Consider the following 26989-nt stretch of genomic DNA (forward strand, 5'->3'; position numbering starts at 1 on the left):
TTATCTGATATTTTTGCAGTTACATGGAAATAATCTGCAAAAGCTTTCTCGAAATCTGCTATTCATAAAACAATATGTCACAGGATTACAACATGAAGAAGTATAAGCTAATAACTGCAGAAAGCAAATGCCATTGTATCCAATTTTACTATACACTATACTTGGATCAAAAAGAGAAATAGTGTTAATGATATACAATGGAGTCCAGCATATGAAAAATTCTAGAACCACAACAAACAACATTTTTATTATTCTCTTCTTCTGAATAATTCCTCGCTCAACGTTACTCTTCCGCATAGTTGGCTCTCCTGAAAGTGTCCCTGGTGTGCTGTTGAATGTAGCAGAATTTATGGTGGATGTGAAGGTGGACATTGTGGAAGTTGTAGTATGTCGATTAAGGTTGGGAGAAGTTTTCCAGCAGAAACGAACTTCATTCTCTGAAATGAAAACAAAACAAATGATAAGGCCAAATATTTTTGTTAATATATTGTACTGAAGGCTGTCGTCCGTTTAAATTTAATTTAAGCATTATAATATGCATATGCTTTTAAGTCACGCAAAATTTGTGGGATATTTGCATTTGTTTTAATTTAACTTACTTAAGCATGCTTTTGTGTATGTGTGTTCGTAATATATTTATTTAAATTTCTGTGAAAGTGTTTTGAGTGAAAGTTAAGATTTTAGATTTTTTGATATATGTAAATTATGATCATTTTAAAATGTGCTCTTGGCAGCTCTGGTGGTTTATTTTCATATCTCGTAAATCATTTCAATTTCCACTTTATGAAAATGATATTCAATTTTTGCCATTTTAAAGTATAGAATTAACGCAATTAAAATGCTTGCACTTTTTTTTTGCTTTGTCAGTTGTCCACTTGGCGTCACTTTACCCCACGTTGTAGAAATTCTTGTATGCTAAGTTGCTTTCTTCACTGTTTTTGTTTGGTCACTCGAGTATCGGTTGCTAGTAGTGTAGTATAGCACATTTCTTTTTTTGGTACTTCATCAGCGTTATTTTTCAATGAACTTAAGAGACTTTTCAACTTAAATGAACTTTTAAGATTTAATTTGACATAATTTAATAGTTCCCGAATGATGAACCTAAGTGAAAGGCAATGACCTTGTTTTTGATTTTTCTTAAAATACCTGTAAGAACTTTTATTTACTGATAAGCTATGGTTGGTATATTGCGCTGATTATATTTATTGATGATTTTCAATTTTTCAAACTATTTTTTTGTGAACAACGAATACAAGGAATTATATTTCTTAAAGTTTTATCAATTGCTAACGTATTCATCACTATCGCATCCTGGTAAATTTGTTGGCATACTGACAACGTCTCGCTATTGCAGAATTTAAGACATATTTACTTTATATTAGTGTATAACCTTCACCGAGGGGGGGGGGGGGTGAAGAGTAAATTTCATATTGCTTGAAGATTTTAAAAGATTTTTCTACAATGTGCTGTGACGAAAATTAAAAACGTGTTTCTTTTTAATGCGTGCTAATTTAGTTTGAAAATTGCCAATAGTGAAATTGCTTTTACCGTAATTTGCTGCAAAGAATAAAGAAAAAGAATTACATTTGGTGAAATCAGGCTTAAGTGATTTAACTTAAAAATAAAGTACTTTAAAATGAACGAAAGTTTTCATAAAAATAAGTTTGAGTCTTTCTTAAAAATACTATCTTGAATCATAAAGGACAAAATAAATTAGTTGAAATCTTTCTCTATTCTTTTTAAAAGGGAGAATGCTTTGAAAAAACGTTTTCTTAGAAATGCATTGATCCAAAATATTTACCAAAGAAGTACAAAAATTTTGAACCCAGATTTCGTTCTCAAGTTGAGTCCAAACTTCTGCTTCACTTGACTTCGGGAACAGTTATTTACTGCTTTAGAATCATTTCAAATTTTTTTAACAAATCTTTCAGACTGTCGAAGAAATAAAAAAATATAGTTATTTTCCTAAAAGTAAGCTAAAGTCACGATTATAAACATTTTGGAAATTTAATGCATTTCAGGCTTGTTTTCAAAGTGATTTGCTTTTCCTTTTAGTTCTGAGAATTCATACTATTGCTTTAGTTTATCTTTACATGTTTATGTACCCTTTATCTGCATTTTTATGTAGAAATGAGAAAGGTCTAGATGACGAATCCAATCGCCACGATCTGCAAGTACATTTAAGCATGATACACCAATGAAATTAATAGATGAGGGGATGGTGGCCAGAATAAAAACTAAAAATTATATTAACGTCGGTTTTCCAAAAAAGTCTGTGAGGACCTCCTTTCGATTATCGAAGTGAAAAAAAAACTGAAAAATGAACCCCGCTCTTAATCTCGTCAAAAGAGAAAATTTCGAAAGTACCTATGGACAGTCGAAAGTACCTATGGTACGAAATAATACGTACCTATAGGTACGAAATTATAAACGTGGCGATTCATTGGAAAACTTGAATAGCATTCTAGTTCCTTTATTCAAGTTAATTTTACTGTACATGCATTTAATAAGGCCAAACATATTGTGATAAGGTGTCCTATTACTGTACACTTGACATTTGTATGTTTTTGTTGACTTTATTCAGAATACGCATACAAAAAGCTTTTAAAAACAATGCGAGTGCATATTAATATGCTATCTTAAAGCATAATTTTTATTTTTGTGAAACTGTTTTACTTTTTACTCTATCATTCAGTCATGGGGCCGCTAATCGACGAATAACTGTTCCGTTTTCCGTTCAGTGTTTGAGCCCAAACTGTATAATAATAATAACCCTGTTGGTCTCAACCCGAGGGCAACCGTATTATTCTAACGAAAATACCGGATGCCTATTTAAAATTTTTAACTAAACTTTTGTGTGATTTTTACCTGGATTCGAAAATAGAAGGAAGTTTCACCTTTTTTACGCGCAATCTTTTTTTTTTTTAATTCTTGAAAAAAAAAGTAAACAAACCACTAAATGAATTTTTTCTGAAATTGTTATAGAATAAATATTAAAAAAAGGAAGTAATAATTGGATAAATAAAAGTGAATAAATTAATGAATGATGAATAAATGAAGGTATGAATGTTTGAGGTTTCAATTCTAAATAGATAAACACATGAATAAGTAAATGAAATCTATTATTCCACTTTGAGCCACTACACCGAACTTGATGCACTGAACAAAATGTACTGCGGAATAAAAATTAAAATTGCCTGATATTAAAGAAGTACTGCACTTCTTATCAATAGATTTCAATTAATATTTACAATATTAAATACAGAAATAAAAATGTCTTGATGTACCACATAATATCGCAATATCAGTATCACATTTTGGTAAAACAGCTTGTATTATCATGGGCCATAATCTTCAAAGTTAACTTTTTCTGGACTGGAATCAACAACATGTTAAGTAACATACCTGAAATATTTCCAGATGGGTGTTGCTGCAAGCAGTAAAATATTTTACAATTCAACTTTGATCCGCTACTTCACTCTACCCCACATTGCCCTACTTCGAAAAAGTCTGGTTTCTAAAGGCTAAATCTTCCAACAAGCTCAAGAAAGTCAGGTCGGTCCAAATAACTTTAAGCGAGATGAACACACAAATCAAGCTGCTATTCATACTTCATACAAACGTGAAAAGCATTTTATATTTTTATACCATACCTGTAACTTGGGACTCTCCTGCAGATACAACCATTGTCTGCCACAAAGTGCGAATGATCAGTGAATATGTAGCGCTCATGAGAACTAAGGGTAAAAGCAGCAAGAAGACATCCAGGAAAACTGTAAAACTTTTTTCTGCTGTTAAGCTCGGCCATTGTTCTCGACATTTGTGTTTATCTGAAATAAAAGCTAATCAGTTCCGATATACCTAATAGTCAGCTCAGTAATTGTTTTATAGTTTGAAAAAAAAAATAATTGTTTTGATGTAGGGAGAAGGGGGCACATGTGAACATGGTATGTTTTACTAGAATAACATCAAGCAAAAAAATCTTATAAAATTTTCAAGTAATGGCAATACCAGCCCTACTTCTTAATCAAACTTTCAAAACAAGCAGCCATTTTTTGTTCCTGTGGTGACAGCTTCTTTGTTGTAGGGGATGATGATGTACTTTTATCACTGCCTGCTTCGTGTAAAAACATATTTTAAACCACCTACTGAGCTAAATTTAATTATTGCAAACCATTATATGAACATTCACGTACATTTACGTCAATGTTTAAATTTTGTAATTAAATTAAAATTTATTTATTTTTGAAAATTAGTTCAAAGGTAGATGACGGGGAACTTGTGAACACAACATGTAGGGACACATGTGAACAGTTCCAATATCCTCTCCACAATATAACTATTAGTGTAAGCTTGTTATAAGTGTTAAAAGAGATGTAAATATTTATAACTACTGTTTCACTGCAATAAATTTGTAAATTTATTGGTTATTATTATTACAAAATTATTAATTTTATGTATATATTTTTTTAAATCTTTAATTATTAAATAGTTGGCAAAAATTTAGTGTTAATAATGTTTGCAAGGAAAATAAAAACAAAAGATTTTCCTTTAACTAAAAACTGAAGTTTAGAATAATTCTGAAATTCATCATCATATTATGTACGAAGCTTAAACACACTATACAAGAATAAATTTTAGAAAATAAAATAATCTTTGTATTGTTTAATCTTATGAAGCTTTTTCTTGCTGATCCAGTGATTAAAACATGCTATGAAACTTACAATTTGACATTGAGTAGAGTTCTATAGTTCAGAAAAAATATTTTCTTAATGACAGCTAATGTAGAATTCAAACTGACGCAGTATAGGTTACAAACCGTTAAATGTAATTGGTATAGACGTATATGTTTCATATAACGAGTTTTTCGTTGAAATATGATGCTACTCCGGCGTTTTTCAATCGTGTTCACACGTGCTCCAAGCATGTTCACATATTCCCCCCTACTGGGGCATATGCGAACAATTGAAAATTTTTTTTTTTTAAATTCCATAAATCAAAAAAATTTTTTTATAAAAATCTAAAAAAATTCCATGGTACAAAGAAAAGATTATTCAATCATGGGGACCCATTTCCTATGAGAAATTGGTAATATTTTTCAAGAAATTAAGAAATGAAAAAAAAAAAAAATGTTGACATGTGTGCCCCCTTTTCCTACTTGATTTTTTTTTATTACAAGCAAAAAAAAATTCGGCATATATATATATATATATTGTTACAAATCCTGTAAATAGTAATTATTGTAGTAACGTAACCTGTAAATAGTTTCCCGTAATGAATATACAACCCCTTTTCATATGGCTAAAGTATACGACCCCCCTATTTCCTTTTTGTTCATTGATAAAATTTGATAACGGTCTACTATTTTCCATAAGCGTGTGGAATATTTGAGAGATTTCGAACGGAGAGCGTATTTGCTCTGTTTATAGCGAGGCATTTCGCTGTGTTGTTTTCGTATTTGGAAGTAAATACGTGTGTAACCGTTGAGTTTACGGTGTTGAGTGATATTTGCTTAATTGCTGATGGTTAATTTAGCAGTTGTTAACGATTTCTCCTGTACATAGTGTAAATAAAGCTCCTGTGTTTTTATCAAGAACTGTGTCTTCATTTCAAGAAAGTGGAAGTCGCACCGAATCCGTTACAATTGGCGCCCAACGTGGGGCTTCTTCTGGACTTTCTTGGAGTAAGTGTGACTTTGGACATTTTTTTCATAAAGACTTTTCGAATTTGGACTTTATTTTTATGGTGATTACTCGCGCAATGGATGAACAATTAAAACAACTTCTTGACGCAATCAACTCTGTGAAGGGTGATATGGCGGCTAATCAAGAACAACTAAAAAATGAATTAGCGACTAACCAAGAACAATTAAAAAATGAATTGGCGACTAACCAAGAAGAATTGAAAAATGAATTGGCGACTGACCAAGAACAGTTAAATAGTGATTTAACTGCTAAAATTACTACAAGTCAAGATGAAATAAAAAGTGACCTAACGTTGATGAAAACCATGATGGAGAATCAACTAACCGCCATGGGAGATAAAGTTGATGCTCTGGAAGAAAAATTTGATACTGTGGAAGAGCGTATCGCCAATGTGGAAAATAAGTTGGAAGAAGAAGACAAGAAATTTACTTCATTTAAGGAAGAAATAATTAAAGACATGGAAAGGAGATTGGCGACCGCGGAAAGCAGCTCTGTACAGTTTGGCGCTCCCACATCTGTTGCTCGACCGTCCATTAAACTGGCCACATTTGATGGGAAAAGTTCGTGGCAGGTGTAACAAGACCCAATTCATGATAGTGGCGGAAGCGAACGGATGGGACTCTGCTACCAAGGCCTGCCATCTTGCAGCATCCTTGAGAGGTGACGCAGCGGACATTCTTCAGACCCTTCCGGACAGCCAGCGCCTGGATTTCGCCGCCCTCACATCTGCGTTGGAGCTTCGCTTCGGTGAGAAGTGCCAAAAAGATTTCAGCCGACTCCAGTTGAAGTCCCGTTTCCAGAAGACCGGGGAAACCCTGCAAGAGCTTGCGGCGGACATCGAGAGACTGTCTCATCTTGCTTTTTGCGACTGCCCTGCGGATGTTCGAGACAACCTGGCACTCAACTACTACATCGACGGGGTTCAAGATCCGGAAATCCAGAAAGCTCTACGGATGGCGGATGTCAAAGACCTGAATTCCGCTGTTGTGTATGCGATGAAGTTGGAGGCCGCCCAGCAAGCAACCCGTGTGAATCGCCATCCCATCCGAACTCTGGGAGCTGATGAGTCTGATTCCAGGTCGTCCCATCTCGCTGAACTTGAGAGACAACTCGGTGACTTGGCAAGACATCTGAACAGCATAACAGCCCAAAAGAAACAAGAGCAGAAGTGCTGGAAATGCGGTAGTGAAGGGCACCTGCGAAGGAGTTGTCCTGCTCGCCAAGCTACGCGAGGGAAAGAAATCACCTCCACCAGAGCTCTGCAGATTTCCTCTACTAGTAGTGGCAGTGATGGACTTTTTATTTACGCCCATGTAAATGGGAATCCTTGCAAACTGATTGTCGACACTGGAGCCAATGTGACAATCGTTAGGACAGACGTGGCTCGTGAATTTGGATTCAAACTGTTGTGGACATCGCCACGCGTAAGTCTCCAGACTGTGACAGGCGACAAAATTGAGATTGAGGGTAAAGTGGACTTGGAAATACTATTTGGGAATGCCACCTACCATCATACGGCATTCGTTGCGGATATCACGGACCCCTTCATTCTCGGATTGTACTTTTTAAAGAAATACGACTTCACCCTTGACTTCAAGACTAATGAACTGCACTCGATGAGAGAAGACATAGCCATCTTCAACGTTGAAAATGATGTAAAATCCGCTCATCAAATAATAGCCCAAACAGATTTATGGATTCCCTCAAGGACAGAATCATTAATACCTGGCTCCATTGAAGAAAGCAATAGTTTTCGATTTGGACTCATTGAATACCCTAACCTAAGCAAAAGCCTAAAGGGAGTGCTGGTGGCATCTAAGCTTGTGGACCTTTCTAAGGATGTAATTCCTGTGAGAGTCGCCAACGTGAGTGAAAGGCCAAGGAATATCCGAAAAGGTGAAGTGTTGGCAACTTGTACTCCAGTAAACTGCATCATTAGAAAAATCAATTCCCCCGAGACTGTGTCTTCCGAGTCCTTGATTTCGAAGTTAATTGGGAGTGCGTCATTATCGAAAGATCAAAGAACTGCTGCGGAACAATTGGTGGACGACTTCAAGCATCTGTTTTCCTCTACATCGGAGGATGTTGGCCGTACGAATTTAACGCAGCATAGGATTTACACTGGAGAACACCCCCCTATTAAACAGCATCCAAGACGACTACCGTTCGCTAAGAAGGAAGAGGTTGAAACCCTCCTGAAAGAGATGAAGGAGAATGATGTAATCGAACCGTCATCCAGTCCTTGGGCCTCTCCCATCGTCTTGGTCCGAAAGAAAGATGGCTCCTCCAGATTTTGTGTCGATTACCGACGGCTGAATGAAATCACCAAGAAAGACAGTTACCCTCTTCCACGGATAGACGACACCTTGGACACTCTTTCCGGACACAAGTGGTTTTCGACTTTGGACTTGAAGAGCGGCTACTGGCAGGTTGAGATACACCCTGATGACCGAGAGAAGACAGCGTTTACAACTGGACAAGGCTTATGGCAGTTTAAAGAGATGCCCTTCGGCCTCTGCAATGCACCAGCTACGTTCGAGCGTCTTATGGAGACAGTTTTAAGAGGACTTTCCTACGAATTCTGTCTGGTCTACTTAGACGATATCATCATCGTGGGACGCAGTTTCGAAGAACATCTGGCAAATCTTAGGAAGGTGCTGCAAAAGCTTAAGGAAGCCAATCTGAAGTTAAACCCGTCCAAATGTAATTTGTTCCGCCGGGAAGTGAACTACCTTGGTGACATCAACTCTTCTGAGGGTGTACAAACCGATCCAGAAAAGGTATCCGCGGTCAAGAGTTGGAGTCGTCCCGAAAACATCCATCAGCTGCGAAGTTTCCTGGGGCTCTGCACGTACTACAGGAAGTTTGTGAAGGGTTTTTCCAACATTGCACGACCTTTGCATAAGCTGACGGAGAGCAAGCAAAAGTTTGAATGGTCCAAAGAATGCGAAGAAGCATTTCTACGACTGAAGGAAGCTTTAACATCAACGCCTATCCTCTCATATCCTCAGCCTGGAAAATCCTTCATCCTAGACACTGATGCGAGCCACGAGGGCATCGGAGCTGTTTTATCCCAAGAAATTGACGGCAATGAACACGTCATCGCTTACTGGAGCAAATACTTATCAAAGTCGGAGCGAAATTACTGCGTCACCAGAAAGGAGTTACTGGCCATAGTGAAAGCTGTAGAACACTTCCATCATTACCTCTACGGCCGAAAGTTTCTGCTTCGGACAGATCATGCCTCGTTAACTTGGCTTTTGAACTTCAGGAATCCAGAAGGCCAGATAGCCAGGTGGATACAGCGGCTCCAGGAATATGACATGGAGATCAAGCACCGAAAAGGGTTGTCTCACGGTAATGCAGACGCTTTATCAAGGAGCCCCTGTCCTGAGAACTGCAATTATTGTTCCCGAATCGAGAAACAGTATGGAACGACTAGCCCTACTGCCTATCAGGTGACAGTGACTCCAACATCATCAGAACCTGATCCATGGAGTGATGACCAAGTTCGAAAAGATCAACTTGAAGACCCCGACATAAATCCAATTTTGGAGTTCATGGAAAGTGACAGTCGACGCCCTAGCTGGCAGGACGATTCCATCTTCAGTCCAGCAACAAAAAGATACTGGGCTTTATGGAACTCACTCCATTTACGGAACGGCGTACTGTACCGAAAATGGGAATCTGATGACGGCAAAACATCTAGGTGGCAGTTACTACTTCCCCGATCAAGGATTTCAGATGTTCTGAAAGAAATACATAGTAGTGCGACTGGAGGACATTTTGGTGTCTTGAAAACCCTTAATAAAGTTCGGGAGCGCTTCTTCTGGAGCAAGGCGAAGGATGACGTGGAAAAGTGGTGCCATTCTTGTGACGCCTGTGCTGCTCGTAAAGGACCGAAGAAAAGAAGCAGAGGGAAACTACATCTGTAGAACGTTGGAGCTCCTTTCGAACGAATTGGGATCGAAGTCCTGGGTCCTCTACCAAGAACTGCTGGTGGGAACAAATACATTCTTGTTTCCATCGACTATTTCACCAAATGGCCCGAAGCGTATCCCATTCCAGATCAAGAAGCTACCACCGTAGCAGAGACTCTAGTCCAACATTGGATCTCGAGATATGGAACACCTTTGCAGATTCATTCCGATCAAGGGAGGAATTTCATCTCTGCTGTGTTTAAGGGCCTATGTCAAATTTTCGAAATTGAGAAAACTAGGACAACACCACTACACCCACAATCGGACGGCATGGTGGAGAGATTTAACCGCACAATCCTGAATAATCTCTCGCTTATGGTCTCCAGAAATCAACAGGATTGGGACAAGAAGCTACCTTTGTTCCTGCTGGCCTACCGCAGTGCTGTCCACGAGACTACCGGATATGCCCCATCTCAGATGCTCTTCGGACGAGAGCTTCGGCTACCTTGTGATCTCGTCTTCGGTCGTCCTCCGGATGCGCCTGCATCGCCTGAGGAGTACATCCAGGATCTCCAGGCTCGGTTGGAAGACGTTCATAACTTCGCACGAGAGCGAATCAACATCGCGGCGGAGAAGATGAAGACCAGATACGACACAAGGTCTACTGGACATGAATTCAACGAAGGCGACAAGGTTTGGATATGGAATCCCATCCGACGGAAAGGTCTGTCACCCAAATTGCAGTCGCATTGGGATGGACCCTACAAAGTCCTTAACCGACTAAATGACGTCGTAGTGAGGATCCAAAAATCACCTAATGCAAAACCTAGGGTTGTTCATTATGATCGGTTAGCCCCATACTATGGCCATAGTTCATGAGTATTACGTAAGCAACCATGGTTGATAACATAAAAGTTGTAGATAATTTCTGCTTTTAATGTTTAGTAATATTTCTTGTTATTATTGTGTTTTCTGTATATGTTAGTTATTAGTTAATGTGTATATTTGTAAACTTATGATAGAAGTTTGGCACCCTTTCTGGGGATTGTACTGCCCGGGACGTGCAGTCCTTAGGAAGGGGGCAATGTTACAAATCCTGTAAATAGTAATTATTGTAGTAACGTAACCTGTAAATAGTTTCAAGTAATGAATATACAACCCCTTTTCATATGGCTAAAGTATACGACCCCCCTATTTCCTTTTTGTTCATTGATAAAATTTGATAACGGTCTACTATTTTCCAGAAGCGTGTGGAATATTTGAGAGATTTCTTTCGGTGTGTATATAAACCGTTACGCTGGATAAAGAGTTTAGTTTCGATTGAGAATTTGTACTGAGAGTGTGTATTAGCTCTGTTTATAGCGAGGCATTTCGCTGTGTTGTTTTCGTATTTGGAAGTAAATACGTGTGTAAACGTTGAGTTTACGGTGTTGTGTGATAATTGCTTAATTGCTGATGAATAATTTAGCAGTTGTTGACTCTCTTTCCTGTACATAGTGTAAATAAAGCTCCTGTTTTTTTATCAAGAACTGTGTCTTCATTTCAAGAAAGTGGAAGTCGCACCGAATCCGTTACAATATATATATATATATATATATGTGTGTGTGTGTGTTTTTGTCACTAAAAATTAACATCCTTTAAGTTAATACGTAGATATTACATTCTTCAATAGTCAGAGTAGTTTTTTGTACGTTATTTACTCGCTAGCAATAATATTGTGGTAAATACTTGGGCATTTCTCAAAATGAAACGGACTGACAGAAAAGCTGTTGAACAGTCCTTAAGAATAGCAATCAAGAGGCATGAATTCAGCCAATTCCTTGGCTGAAACAAACAATTACTCCCCTCATTACGCGTCAGACTGAGGGACGGAGCATTTTTGTTTGCTCTAGAACTGAATATCAATTTATTGGATGATTTGTTTAGACGCTTTTTTTTTACTAAAAGGAACAAAATATGGTGTTTAAGTCTTGGTATGAAAATTCACGTAAAAATGTTGATATATATTTAAATCTTTCTTATTTTTCTCTCACAAATCTTATATAAAGGGTGTCTTAGAAAACTTGGAGATAAGGTAGAGAAAACGATAAAGTGCAAAATTTATATTGGAATATATGGCTACAATCGCAGTGCTGACGCACTACGTGTGCACAAAGCCAAGAACTGAAAGTTGTGAAACAAGTTACAAATTTTTAAACTAAGATGATTTCATAGAACGATTTAGTCTTAAAAAAGGGCTTAAAGCTGTTGATAAAACTGTTGGCCTGTGGTGTTTGCGTTAATACAAGCGTCACAACAACAACACAGCAATCAACAAATGCTTGTGAAAATGGTTCGTCATTGCGACGGCTCGTGCGTTGTCATTGCGATCTATGTAATACACTTCCCCTGCTAGTTTGTAAATGGCATTCATGGATGCCCGGTAATGGCTGAATTTTGTGTAAAGTTATAGGAAAAAACACATAAGGTGCTAAAACAAGATTAACATGATTTTAGTCAGTGAAATGTTTCTTAGTTAATTATGTGTAACTTTTTGTCTTACGCTTAAAGTAATATACAATATTGTAATTCTTAAAAAATTCAAGCCTGGAAGACTCTATTATTTTAGAAAGAAAATAACTTTGGGAATAAATCTGATGCCTAACTTTATGAAATTTATAAGTTTTTTTAAGGTAAATCGCAGTATCTGCAGAATTGAGGTTTTGAGACATTTGAAGAAAAGCTGTTTGGATCTAGCACTAACAACAGTGAAATGATTAAAATGACGTTTTTTCGTACTTTATTTTCAGCAGAAACCAAATTAACAAACTTTTACAACAAAGCTAAAGTACAAAGAATGACAAATATCGGGAAAAATACAATGAAAAATTTGCGGAGAACTGCCCTTTAAATTTCCATTACAGTATTGGATTTTATAGAAACAAGTTACGAGTGTATTTATACAACCTTTACTATTTATTTCTACGGACACATCAATTACTTAAACAGTTTTTAAATTTATATTTAATTAACTTTTTGATCGACTATTAGCATAAGTATATTGAACATTATTTTTCACAAATGTGCAAGATAGTTTTCAATTTTCATTCCAGACATGTTCTTAATGCCGTTTTATTAGTTTTGTATAAACTGATTTGTTTCTTTTTTTACTAGTCGCTTTTGGACTTCCTAAATATACCTTAAAATTGCCTAACATTAACAACAAATAAATTTCTATCATGGGCAATATCCATAAATTTTTCATTAACCTAAATCCTGTTCTTGAAATTCGGTAAAAATTGAATGAGAACAAAAAAAAAATAATACAAATGGATTATCCATATGTAAATAATTTTACTATGCCTTATTATGTTTGCATCATTTTTGTTAGAAGCGTTCATTTATTCTTTTCCTTTAGATATTCATCTTTAGAAAAGTGAAGCATCAGTTTTATACTATATAGCGCTTTTAGAAAGTAAGTTTTACCAATGATCCTCCATTTAAAGTAAACGAAATTTGCCTCGGTCAATTGCGCATGCGTAACAGATCTATCACTATCAATCATATGCCGGCCGGAAAGTCCCGCCTCGTGCCAATAGCGTGGCAGCAGTGGTCCGAAATGGAAGGTTTTATTCCTTCTCACGCCGACTGCGAGGTTTTGTCAGTGATAAAAATTTTGAGTGCACAAAGAATTGTCCCTATTGAAATTCATCGTTAACTCTGTCGGTCTAGAGCATTATGAGTAAGAAGAAGTGGTGCAGTGAACGACCCTCCCTTATCAAGGAGTTGTTTGATCCTCCACCCTACAGCCCTGAGCTTGGTCCCAGCGATTTTCATGTTTTTTGCACATCAAGAGATGTCTGTCGTCCGGTGAGAGTCTTGGCAACGACGTAGAGCTGAAAGCGTCTGTTACACGTAGGGCGGCGCCGTCCCTATGTGCAAAGTCGTGAGGAGCACGACGGCGCCAGAGTCAAAAAAGCGTTGAGCTCTACCAATCAAAAATGCTCCAACTAGGGGGAAAATCTCCAACCAAAAAAAAAAAAAAAAAAAATTGAACTTTTCATTATATCGATAAAAATACTTGTGAAATTATACTGCTCATATAAACAAACAATCCTCCTTGCTGCCTAAAACAAAAATTACCTTGTTGTGTCTGAATATGCTATTCAAAAGCGCAATCTTTTACACTGAAAACAAATGATGCTATATGATGCGTACATTAGCATTTTTCTTCATATTGTCGCCTCAGAGCAAGTCTAAGATAACTTAGTGTTATTTCTGGTATTAGATATCTTACTGTTGCTCTGAGGCGACGGTGTGTGGAGCCATGAGTGTTATTTCGGTATGCCTATAATTTCACAAGTTGAGCATACGAAGCGGCGCAAGAAATTTGCTACTAACCGTTTTGGTTCTTGCGATGAATATGTTATATTATAATTCCTGCAATATATATTTTTGTGATTTTTAACTACTGTTCGTGATATTTCCACTGCATCATGTTATCATACATTAAAAAATACGGTAAGCACATTTGCATAATTTATTTGTGCGTAATATGCATATATTGTAAACAATAATTTAGATCACCTTTTTAGTTCCGTAAAGTAACGACTTGACCATAATTATTCAATTCCTCCACCCCCTTTTTCTTTAACTATTTGTGTATTAAATAAAAGAAAGAGCTTTGGACATTTTTTTTTTTTTTTTGGATATTAAATTCAATGTCTTTTTAATGATTTCGTAAGTTAGAAGTATTCTTTTTAACGGCAAGTTTCAGTTTCAGATTTTAGGGCAGAGTATCAACTGCAATATTATCCTTTAAATTAGAAATATAATCAGTACCCTTCTATTTCGTAGCGCAACCAGATTGGGGTAGGGGTCCAGAGGACACCCCTTTGGTTGCACCGCTCCGTGCCCCCTCCCCTTCAGAATGCTTAGTTGAATGTTTTTCAAAAATATGTACTACTAAAGGAGGGGGGAAACGCGTCTAACAAAGTGATTTTTATAAGGAAAAAAATAATGATGTCGGGGTAAAACTTTAATTTCAACTAATTGGTTAGCTACTCCCCCTCCGTCCTGTTTTTTTTTTTCTCTAGTTCGCCTGAAAATAAGAAAGTTTTCAAAATGCTACACCCCCCCCCACGCCAAAAGCATTACGGAACGTCTCAAATTTTGTTTCCAGATCTTCAATTTCGCAAACTTTCGCGAAAGCTATCGAATACGAAACAACATCGCTTGAAACTCCATTCAAAAATCACTTAAAATTGCGTTTTTAGAGTTTCAGTTTCGAAAGATTGTTGGTCCTAATGTTACCAAATATGATCTTACAATCGCGTTTTTAAGACTTCAATTTCAGAAAATATTCGGGCAAGGAGGCCTCCGAACCTCCTTCCTTAAATATCATAAAAAATTAGGTTTTTCAAACGTGACTTACGAAAAATTTAAGTTAGAATAGTTTCTGAACCACTTCTCCTAATATCATAAAATACTGCTTAGGTTTTCAGGACTTTAATTTTGAAAAAAAATCAGGGTGGAACTCCAGAATTCCCTTCTTGTAAAAATCTTCAAAGTTGTCTACAATTGCTTTTTTGGATGTTCAATTTCGAAAAATTGGAGGGGAGAAAAGTAATTGATTTCTATATATTTTTCGAAAAAAAAAAAAAAACGATCGAGTAGAATCCCAGAGTTTCATCCTGTATTCTAACGTCAATAAACATGACCTATATAATCATGTTTTAAGGCTTCAACTTCTATAAATTTCCGCAAAGCGCCTTGTACCTTTTTTCCCCATTACACCACCAAAGACCGTCTAAAATTGTGTTTTTCAAACTACAAATTTCAAAATTTTCCGGGGAGAACCCCCGGAACCTCTTATTAAAGGAGTTTTTTTTTTTTTTTCAATTTGTGCAACCTAAAACGATTTTCTATTTGCGCCACTACTCCTGTTGTCATGTTTTGACAGACATAAAAGTTTTATTAATTATTCATGACTTAGAGATTAGATAGATATTCAAAGTGGCTTTAACTTAGATATTAAAATATTGTCTTTTTACAAAACGCATTATAGCATATCAGAGGAGCTGCTGAACTCAGAATAATTTCGAGATGTGAAGTAAAGACGTACGTCATATTGCGAAATTAAATATTCACACATTATTTTTTTTATAAATTAAATGGCATACCTATTTTTTCCATTTTATATGTGTCTACCTCTCTCCAGGTGTTAACTATATTTTACTCGAACACCAGAGCATAAAGGCGCTCAAAAGGCATTTGCACGACGGCGCCGATCAGGCTTGGCGCGGCCCTGGTTACACGGTGGTTCCATTCATAGGCGGTAGAGTTCTACAACAGCTACCTTCCCACGCTACAACAAGTGTCTCAAATCTGGTGGTGGCTACGTTGAAAAATAGCGGAAACATTGCTATACTTGTTCCAAAAAAATATGTTCCTGAAAATCTGAGTTTTTTTTTTTTTTTTACTAGGGAAACTTACTTTCTGGATGCGCCTCGTGAAATATATATTTAAATGCGATACCATTTAGCAAACAAATACGCATTTTAATGTTACGGACATTCATCACTTTTACAATAAACGACCCATACTTAAAAGACACTACGTTGAACATAAATAATATCTATTTCTCAGAGCCAGACTAACGTATGTCCGAACAGGGTAAATTTCAGATTATTACTGCTTTATTTGAGGAATCTTATTCCATATCAAGTCATAACAACGTAATTCTACAGAAAAAAATCTTTTATGATTATTTACCAGCATTAAAGAGCGAAAGCCCCATCCTTTGTATGCATCAGACGACAGTTTTTTCTCTTTCCTGAAAACCATTAATAATGTGAGTTACGTTTGTCTGGCTTTGAGGTACAGATATTGTGTTTCGTTTTTTGCGGATTATTTTTGTGCATTAATTTGATTTACATTCTTCTTTAAAGGATAACATTATTCTGATGATAAACTTTTTCTTGATGCCTTCCAAGAAATTAACTTGAACGATCTCACGATATTAGAGCGGTCAAGAAATGTTTTACACATGATTGTATAGAACAAATTCAAAGCTACCTCTAGCTGATACTGAGATTCTTTGCCAAAATAGTAGTAATGAAGAACTTGAAGAAAACTTATTCCGTTTCTATTCAATATATATTCAAAAATAGTTTTAACAGAGTCCAAATGAAATTAATAAAAATAAAGAGAATGCTAAATAAAACTAAGTTAATACATCTTACCTGTGCCTTTAATATTTTGCAGTTGACTTAGTATAAGAATTGGCAGCATGAAAATGAGTGAACCCATCCACACAACTGCTATCATTTTATATGCATGAGATAATGTTTGCCACTTCCTTGACTTCAGCGGGTGACAAATAGCAAAATATCTTTCCACTGACATTGACACTAATGTCCAAGCACTGACGCTCACACTTACAGCTAGGAAAAAAAGGAAAGATCAGTGCCAAACATGCTGTTTGGAAATTAAATATAGTTATCTACAATTTTTATTTTATTTTAAAGACTAACTAATACTACCAAAAAAAAAAAAAAAAAGCCCGTTTACGGCATCCGTATCCTGCAACTTAACGCTTATTTGCGATCCTTTGTCTGGAAGGGCTATAGCCGAGCTGAATGTAAAACCAGAGAAGTATACTCTTATTCATGCTGGTAGCTAAAGTTTTTTTAGTTCACAAACTAGGGTGCAAAACGTGTTGAAGGTCACCTCGTAATGTACAGGCAAACGATTATGCAGCAAACTGTAAGTTACCCAATTAAACTAAGCTACAGAGTTTGTATAAAAACCGGACTGAGTTTTTGACGCCCAGATAAAACGTTTGTAAACCGGTTGTTGGTGCTCTAGTAGTGGTGGTGGGGGATCGAGGGAAGGGGAGCGGACCCGAGTCAGTTGCCTCCCAATGCTTGGAGGTTTAGCATCGTGCGAGAGAGCAGTGCGTGTTTAGTGATCTCGTCGGAGTGAAAATGGAGCGTACCATCGAGCAACGTGTTAACATCCAATTTTGTGTCAAACTCAAGAAAACGTCTACGAAAACTCATCAAATGATCAATGAGGTTTACGGTGAGGAAGCTTTATCCAGAATTTAAGTCTTCCAGTGGCATAAGAATTTCCGAGAGGGCCGCGATGACATCTACGACGAACAGCACGCCGGACGTCCATCAACCAGTCAACCGGACCCAAATGTGCATAAAGTGCTTGATGTGTTGAACACTGACCATCGTCTGAGCATCCGAGCAATCGCAGAAGAGGTCGGGATCGATAAGATGACCATACACGACATTGTTAAGAACGATCTGGGCATCAGAAAGATTTGTGTAAAGCTGGTGCCAAAACACCTGACGAACGAGCAAAAGGAGCGTCGTGTGCCGGATACGGCACCACCGGACCTAATTCGCTACGACGAGGGCTCTAGAAGCTTTATGGGTGGCCGACTTCCAGGGGGCGTTCAGGGGCTGGAAAAACCGGTATCAAAGGGTTATCGACTTTCCATGGGGACTACTTCGAAAATTTCTAGAGAAAAAGTGTAGAAATTTTGCCAATAAATATGTTTTCTATGCTCAGTCCGTTTATTTTTTATACAAACCCTGTATGTAGAAGTAAACGCAAATACCAAACAGCTTTCTTACGGCATCTACGATTTATGCTTATTCGCGATTATACATTTGGAATTTCCGCAACTGAGTTCTACACCAAATTAGTGAAACGATTTTTTATGGGAAAATACCTCATAAGTCTACCTACCTGCTATAAATGTTCATGACTTGGAACGTTTCACCTCTATAGCAATTCAAAATAGTTGTAACAATTTTTATGTAACTCTCCCTGTCCCCGCAGAATCAATGTAATGGCTTTTAAACTACCCAAAACAGGAAATTAGCAGGGTAACAATCTCTGAAACATTTTAAGAGTGTTTTGTATCTCTTTGATGCCCACTGATAATATAATAGTGACTAACGTTTTGAAAAACATTTATTAAACTAACTCTGGCATCTAGGATAATACATACATAAGAAGAATTTAGGTGCTAATTGTTTTTACAAAAATTTACAATATATAAATACAATAGGTTCTGTGTTTATTGGAATCATTTCTGCTTCGAAATAACTTTTCAAGATGATACCATTACTTCTCATGACTTCACTAACACAATCCCTTAGGTATCTACGATAGAAATAAAAGTATTATATTAAAGTAGCTTAACATCACGAATAGCAGTTCTGGCGTGTTAATTCTTTCCATTTATCTTAGTTTTCTATTTACCATGTTTTCGCTTTTCTTTAACTAGAGAAAAATTTTATTTTAGTTTCTTAACAATGTGATTTGAAGCTATTTTGTCTCGAAGAAGTTTTTCAATCCAAGTAGCCTTTAAATCCGTTCCAGTTTAACTCCAACAAGAACATTAACAAGAAACAAACTTCTTTGAATATGTGATTTCGACTTTTTCCACTTAAGCTACTTTGATTTCTTTTTCTCGGAATTTCAACATTTTACAAAAAAAGAGTGCAAAAACTTGAGAAAAGAGAAAAATTTATCAGGAGATTCTAATCTTCGAATAGATTTTTATTTTTCTTTAAGAATGTAGTCAGCTATTTAATAGTACTTTTTATAGGTTAATTCAGAATATAATTCGACCAGAAACAGTTTGAGTCATTTAAATTTCCAATTGCTATGATTTTTTTTTAAAAGAGCGTGAAAAAAACTTTTTGAGTTTTAAATGTAATGACTAAACTCATTAAATAAAACAAAAGTATCTCAAGTTTAATGGCATTATGTTTGACAGAGCCACAGGAATATTTGGTGTTTGCTGGGTAAATTTCGTAATCGAAAACGTCAAGAAGTTTTACATTATGCTGACTGTTCAGTGTTTATTGAAACGTTTAATAGTAGAAAATGTGGGTATAAGAAACCATGAACTGAAATAAATATTAGGGTGAGTAAAACGACACAACGTGTATAAAGTACAAATAAAGTATTAAAATAGAGTTAGAAAGAGTGCTGAGTTTTTAACTCTATTTTGGTACTTTATTTGTACTTTATACACGTTGCGTCGTTTTACTCGTTCCATAGTACAAAGTTTTCGACTGCTTTTTTACAAATATTAGGGTGCATCAAAAAAATAAATAAATAAATAAAATAAATCAATAAAAATATTTTTTATAAATTCAAAATATCACGTTAATAAAATGTCGCCGCTACAGATCCACATGTACCACATAATTTTTTTATTCAAATCAAGAAATATTTAGGTCTGCCGAACGAGGCCTAAAGTTTGAAATTTTCTTCAGAAAAATCCTTTCTTTTTAGTTTTTTACTAGCTGCGTCGCCCGGCTTTGCATGGTCTACCTCTAAAATAAAAATTATGTCAAGTGACGCATGTTCAACAATCAAGTATCCATTAAAGAAAAAAAAATACTGTTGAAAATCCAGTCAAAAAATCATTCTTAAAAAAAAAAAAGAAAACGGCATATCAAAAATTCCCGAATAAATTAAACGCAACATCTAAAATCCAAAAGGAAAAAGCCTATAAATCGCCAAATAATAATCAAAAGGGGAAATTTTTACCTTGACACAAAAACAAAATTTTAGTTAGTCACAGCCGAGAGAAAAATAAAATGGTAACCTTCTGAATGCTAATTTAAAATGAGATCGCGCAAACGATAGTTTTTCGATATGAAAATAGAGTTCCATTAGGCTTAAAAGTGATTTTTAATTTTTTTCCGGTGACATTAGTCTTTTTTTTTTTGGAAATTCGAAGGAAGTGAATAAGCTTAATGGGTATTTTTCGCTGGCTTTCGAATGGCGTTGAAATTGAACTGATCGGATAATTATTTTAGGTAGAAAGAGCCATTTAATGACATTTTTGGTCCTTAAAGCCAAATTTGGTCGAGATCTGACGTAAACTTTGGATTTGTATGAGGAACATACACACATATATACACACATATTCTTTGTTTTATTTAATATATAGATTAGAATGGTAGGAATATAAATGCTTCTGACACTATTTCTTCTGGTTTTTATGTAAATTGACTTCTTGGATATAAATAGGACCTCTCTTTACCACATTATCCCCCACGTTTTGATAATGGAATCCCCTATTTTTTAAGTTATCGAAAATGTCTTTGCCATTATTTTTCTTCAGATGGAAACAGGGTATCAAATTAACCATTAACATTCCTATACAGGGTTAGATAGATGAAACGTTGAAAACATAATTATTTGAAGCAAGGAGAAGACTTCAGGGAAGGTGGGGGGGGGAGGCTAAAACTTTTAATTTCATTATTCATGATTTTTTTTTCATTTATTTTTGGTGTAAAACCGGAGCACCGGCTTCACTTGCACGAGCTCCGAATCCGAAAATATGTTTACGTTGTAAAAATTTAAAAAAAAAAAAAAAAAAAATCTTGGAACATAATTAATCAGCTTGAAAAAGAAGTTAAATGAGTTTAAAATATAGCATTAATTTATATTTATGGTTCTTTTAATGTACTTACATATTCAATTCTGGTAATAATATGCTGCTAGGTAATAAAATTATTTTCTTATAATACAATAAAATAAAACCTCATATGTATTTTTATTGGCTGATAAACGTAAATCTTATATAAACAGTAGTTTATTATTGGAAAAAAAAATAAATCAATATTTACAAAAATAAAAAAAAAGTTAATACAATTATTTTTTGGGAATATGTTACCCCTCTAAATCCTTATAAAAGTATATTATTACAAGAATTGAGCATGGGAACTCCATTAAAACCAAAAATATAAATACAAAGTAATTATTTATAATAAACACAATTTCATTTCCAATCTTAATTACATGTGTGAATATAAGCTTCTTTCCTGAAGGTCATACGAGTGAGGCCAATGCTATAGTTTTAAACCGTAAAATAAGGGAATAACATTGTAAAAAATAAACCAGAGAAAGAGAATTGTTTTGATGAATTTTTAAATATTGGGGAAGGAGGTCGTGTCCCCCATGAATCCTCCAACCTGCTACACATGTTCATGATTTTGAACATATCACCTGTCTAGCTCCTCAGAAGAATGTTAACGGTCAATTGGTATTTTCCCTTTAAATTAAAATAAAGTCAATAAAATTGTTGAAAAATGGAAAAAATAGGAAGGCGCCATTTCCAAAAAGTGGTGGGTGATAGAAGGAAACGGTTGTCATATTTGGACTCAAGAAGATCATTTTACATCAGAACTAGAAGAATTTTTCTTGCCTCTTATTGTAGTTAATTAGTTCATAATGAAAAATATAACTTTAATTTAAAAGAAGCCTTGCATTTGAGTACCATGTGGGAGACCTAAATATTATGTAAGAGCAAATTTTTTTTTTCTTTTTTCTTTTTTTTCACAATGTTCGACTTTATTATTTAGATTAATTGATTTTATTTTGTTTTTATTTTGCTAATTAAAAAAAAAACATACATATGAAAAGCGAAGTTTTCACGATGATCTTACTTTATTTTATCGCATTTTGATTGATTAAAATTAGGTTTAACAGATAAATCTTTTTGTTCCAGCTGCTTACCGTTTCTAAAATGTAAGGAATGAATATTTTGAGAACTTTAACGTTCTTCAAAAAATAATTAGTAAGAAGTCGTATTTTTCAAGAAAATGAAATTCTTACATATATTTTTCTGACTGGTTATTAAATGTTTTATATTACATCATCAAGCTTTAGAGCTCAACAGCTGCTGAGATACAATTTAGTAATAACATCCTACTAAACTAAGATAGCTTAAAGAACAAAAAATCTGATTAGCGTTAATAATTTCACCCCTAAATTTTCTTCCTTGAGTTATGTTACTCAATCGGTTGATTATTAAGATGTCAAAGGGACTCACTGTTGAAAAGTTTGTTTTAGATAATGAATCGTTTTTATCTGCGTACTTATTTCAGTTTAAGTACAAAAGCAGCTTAGCTCGCATTAATTAAAACACTGCAAGCAATGGAGAAAGTTTTCTATAAATAGGTTGTGAGATGTATCATTCCCTGTACGTATATAGCTCAGAGGGTTGACCATTTGAGTAATATTCGGTAATTAAACTGGAAAAAATGCTGAAGAAGATGAGATAAGAAGTGATGTTATAATTCGATCAAATGAAAGAAAAAGTATCAATTTTCGAAATTCCAAAGTTAGATATGTCGATGTTATTTGGAAGGGTTACGTTTTTGATTTCGCATCAACCCTATTTTCTTGAAAATGCTTCATTATGTTGCTTCAACGCGTTTCAAAATGTATTTTTTTTAAACAATTCATCTGTAGATATATTATTTTTTTTACTTGTAAAAATTACATTTATTGGATTAAATCATCAAAAGTGTACACAAGATGTTTTTTCTCATGCGTTTGTAAATTCACGCTTAGTTTTAAAGAAGGAATAAAGAAAAGGAAATAAAAGCCGAACGTCTTTGGTATCACACTGGCGTAATGGATTTCAATATCATTTGTAAGACATTGCATTAAATAAATACAATTTCGTATTAAAAAAAGAGAAATAAATGTTTTTGCGTATACTTATACTAAAAAGTTACAAAATAGAGTTACTACATCACTCTTAACAAAATATTATCAATTTACGAATTTTTGTACATTGTCAAGTAGCTATCTTTAAAAGCTGAAACAAAGTACTTGTTCATTATAAATTTGTACAAAATATTTTCACATGATTTAGGAAATCATATAAATTATTTACTATAAATGATAATCTTTATTAATTATAGGGGCAAAAAATAGGTTGGATAATCGTGGGTTTCAAGGAATGTAGATAATTCGATATGAAACAAATCCAGGAAAAATAACAGAATATTCAAACAATTATTTTGCCGTAGGAAGGTAAAACGCAGTATCCGCACATTTTTCAATTTTCCTGTTTTGCATAATTGCCACATTGCACTTTACGCTTATAGTACAAGCTTGCTTATTCTGTTTCAGCTGAAAATAAAGCACGAAATTTTTTTTTTCAAAAATTCGCCTATCGTTAGTATGTAATCCAAAGCGCGTTTCTTGAATTGTTTCAAAAGCTAATTTCTGCAGATACTGCGATTTACCCTTACACGGCAGTATTAAACTATAGTATTTCATTGAATGATTTCTAAACATACCTTAAATATTCTTTTAAATTTCATAAAATACATTTACCAAACCAATTATTGAAATATTATCCATCGTTTCTTTTCCTTAAACTTACTTTCTATACGCATCATAACGTACATATTTTAAGAGAAACTGTTGACATTTAATATTCGAATGGATCTTTTTACACTTACCAATTATTGAAATATTATCAATCGTTTCTTCTCCTTAAACTTACCTTCTATACGCATCATAACTTACTTATTTAAAGAGAAACTGTTGACATTTAATATTCGAATGGACCTTTTTACACTTACCAATTATTAAAATATTATCTATCGTTTCTTCTCCTTAAGCTTACCTTCTATACGCATCATAACGTACATATTTTAGGAAAAACTGTTGACATTTAATATTTGAACGGATCTCTTTGCACTTATCATGAATGTTTTTCTTAGTTTTAAGAGACAGATATTTTAAAAGAAATTACTAAACCATAATGTTTAAAATAACTTACTTTTGAACTTACCTTTTAACTTTACCGTTTAAAACTTAAGAGTCACGAAACAAAAATTAAAAGCAATATCTGAACCGTAATAAATGTTTTCATATCTTACCATAGAAATAGTTTTATGAAAACACCAAAAACCAAAATATTATGTGAAGCATACTATTTTAATGAGAATTTTTTTAACTTCCCTTAACAATGATTGCAAATTTTATGAATTTGAATGCAAGAACAGTAATTAATACATAATACTAGAAAAAAAATCTTCAAAATTTACCTTGAAAATACGGAATGAGTTTGCACAAAGCACTCCCAAACAGAAACTCTCTATAAAGCACTCCAGTCAATGTAAACGGCATACAGAAAACACCCAACAAGAAATCACTAATAGCCAAATTGAAGAGAAATACATTTGTGACTGTTCTCATTCTTTTGTTGACCAGTAACGTGACGATGACCAGGATATTACCGGAAACTGCGAGAACGAAGATAGCGCTGTACGGAAGAATTAGATGCAATAAGTCCAGGCTGTTTATCCCCGCAGATGGTGCAGGGCTCGTTGCAGGAGCGTTTATTTCTTCATACCTTGTTATTGTGTGATATAAAACAGACGTAGTTTCATTGATTAGCAGCTGGTCAGTCATTGTTGATCAGAGAGATAACCTAAAATGTTTGGGCAATATTATCAGTTGAGCAAGACTTTTTTTTTTTTTTTTTTTTAAAGTTTTGATTAAAAATAAGATGGAAATATAAAACAGTTGAGCTATAAAATGAAAGTATTGCTTTGTAAATGAAAATATACATGGAAGTATGCTGTAAAAATGTTGCTTTATATTACCACTAGTGGCACCCGCACGGCTTTGCCCGTAGGAGAAAATTAAAAGGTCATTTGGTTTGCCTGTATATTCACAAATAATGGATGATGAATTTCTCGCCAATTTGATATGTTGATTTGCTCGCCCATGGTCACATATGGAGTTTGCTCGCCCACGTTATGATGGTTTGCTAGTCCACGTTATGGTAATTTGTTCGTCCACGTTATGAGTGTTTACTCGGTAAAATATTCTTAAAATTAGAATAGGAAAAGAACAAAATCGAGTTTTCGAAAAATCGCTTCTAGGTGCACACCCCCATTCGACATACTAATTGTGTGCCGAATTTCATGAAACTCGGCCGATTGGTTTAGGCGTCATGCGCGTCACAGAGATCCAGCCAGAGAAAGATCCCGATGTCCATACAGAGAGACTTTGAGCTTTATTATTAGTAAAGATTTCAATCTTTGTTTATGCTCAAAGCAGGATTGATATAGTTCGACATACATTTCAAACAATGTATTCGTGCTGACAGAAGTTAAAGGAAAAATGAAAGGAATACTCAATATATTTATATAAATATACCTATATATATATATATATATATATATATATATATATATATATATATATATATATATATATATATATATATATATATATATATATATATATATATATGGATGGATGGATGCAAGTCTGTGTATGATCTTAAAACAAGTTTAAGGTTTACGTCAAATATTTGCCAAACTTGACACAGATGTCCTTTAAATGCTCAATAATTTCCATATGGGGCTTTTGGAGTTTAAAAAAAATCAAACGAAGTCTAAATTTAATTTTTTAGTTATTATATAGCTCTTTTCTCCGTAAAAAAGCAATTCAACTAATTTTAGTACTTATCTGCGAATAACGTTTAATATGTTTGGCAAGAAAGCCGTAATTATTAGAAATGTTACAGTTCAGCGTTTCTTAAATAGCGTTCTGTGAAGTCCAATAATGTCTATGGCGTCATTCAACGTTCTGCCTAACTTGAATGCCTTCTTTTAATTCAAACAACATGAGCAAAAGGCATTCATTTGCATTTATAATGAAATTATCTTGATTCCCCGAATTACTCTGCCTTAAATGTAAACGTTTCACACTACAATGCAATATTTAAGACATTATCTTATTTAATTCAATCATCAAGCAGAAGTTAATGTTTCTCATAAATAACAATAATATTACTTAGAATATATATAAAAAAATTAAAGAAAATTTTAATGAAATTAATCACTTTTTGACTATTAACAATAATTTATTTTCTTCATTTAAACATTTTTATGCAGAACATATTACAGAAGATCCACCTTTTTTAAACAAAGCAAGGTTGAAATTAAAGTAAAAACTTCAGACATTTATTAGATTGGCTTTCCTTTATTTATTAGATTAGGATTATTTGCTTCCTTAGATTATTTTTTCTAATACATCGATTAAGGAATGTAACTCTTGTGAAAAATCTTACGTTTAAATCTATGAACTGTTCTTACGGTGCAATGCTAAGGAGATTATTTTTTCTTCTATTTTGTATTTTTTTCCCATTGTGAATCTAATCTTCTCAATTCTGGGAAAATTTAATCTTTGAATCTATCTTTTTTACACTAGAATGAACATTTTCGATAAATCGACCAATCGTAGCATTTTGAATGTTTTAACGTTTTTCGAAAACAAGTTTCTGTGTTTTTCTGCAATTCAATCTATTTATGAAACAAGTTTCGCTAATGTATTCTCGATACAAAAAAGTTTGGAAAGAAACTTTGTCATAAAACATTTGCTTATAAAACATGAACAAAAAATAGAATAAACGAACCTCGTCTAAAATTATATCACACTGTATGAAAGTTCTTTATCTTACCTTTCAGTTAATATTCTAACTAATGATAGAGGTTATTTATCTTATTTACGAGTATTTTT

General features: G+C 34.4%; 1 protein-coding gene across 1 annotated transcript; it reads right to left on the bottom strand.

Annotated features, from left to right (window-relative positions):
* On the bottom strand, positions 1-24868 carry LOC129230988 (cholecystokinin receptor-like). Its single transcript, XM_054865231.1, has 4 exons — positions 24502-24868; positions 16849-17049; positions 3654-3830; positions 1-437 (listed from the first exon to the last, which is right to left on the bottom strand). The coding sequence occupies exons 1-4, from the start codon at positions 24866-24868 to the stop codon at positions 1-3; spliced, it is 1182 nt and encodes a 393-aa protein (XP_054721206.1).
* Positions 24869-26989: the final 2121 nt, after the last annotated feature.

This window comes from Uloborus diversus, chromosome 10 (genome assembly GCF_026930045.1).
Source record: "Uloborus diversus isolate 005 chromosome 10, Udiv.v.3.1, whole genome shotgun sequence".
NCBI classification, from domain to species: domain Eukaryota; kingdom Metazoa; phylum Arthropoda; class Arachnida; order Araneae; family Uloboridae; genus Uloborus; species Uloborus diversus.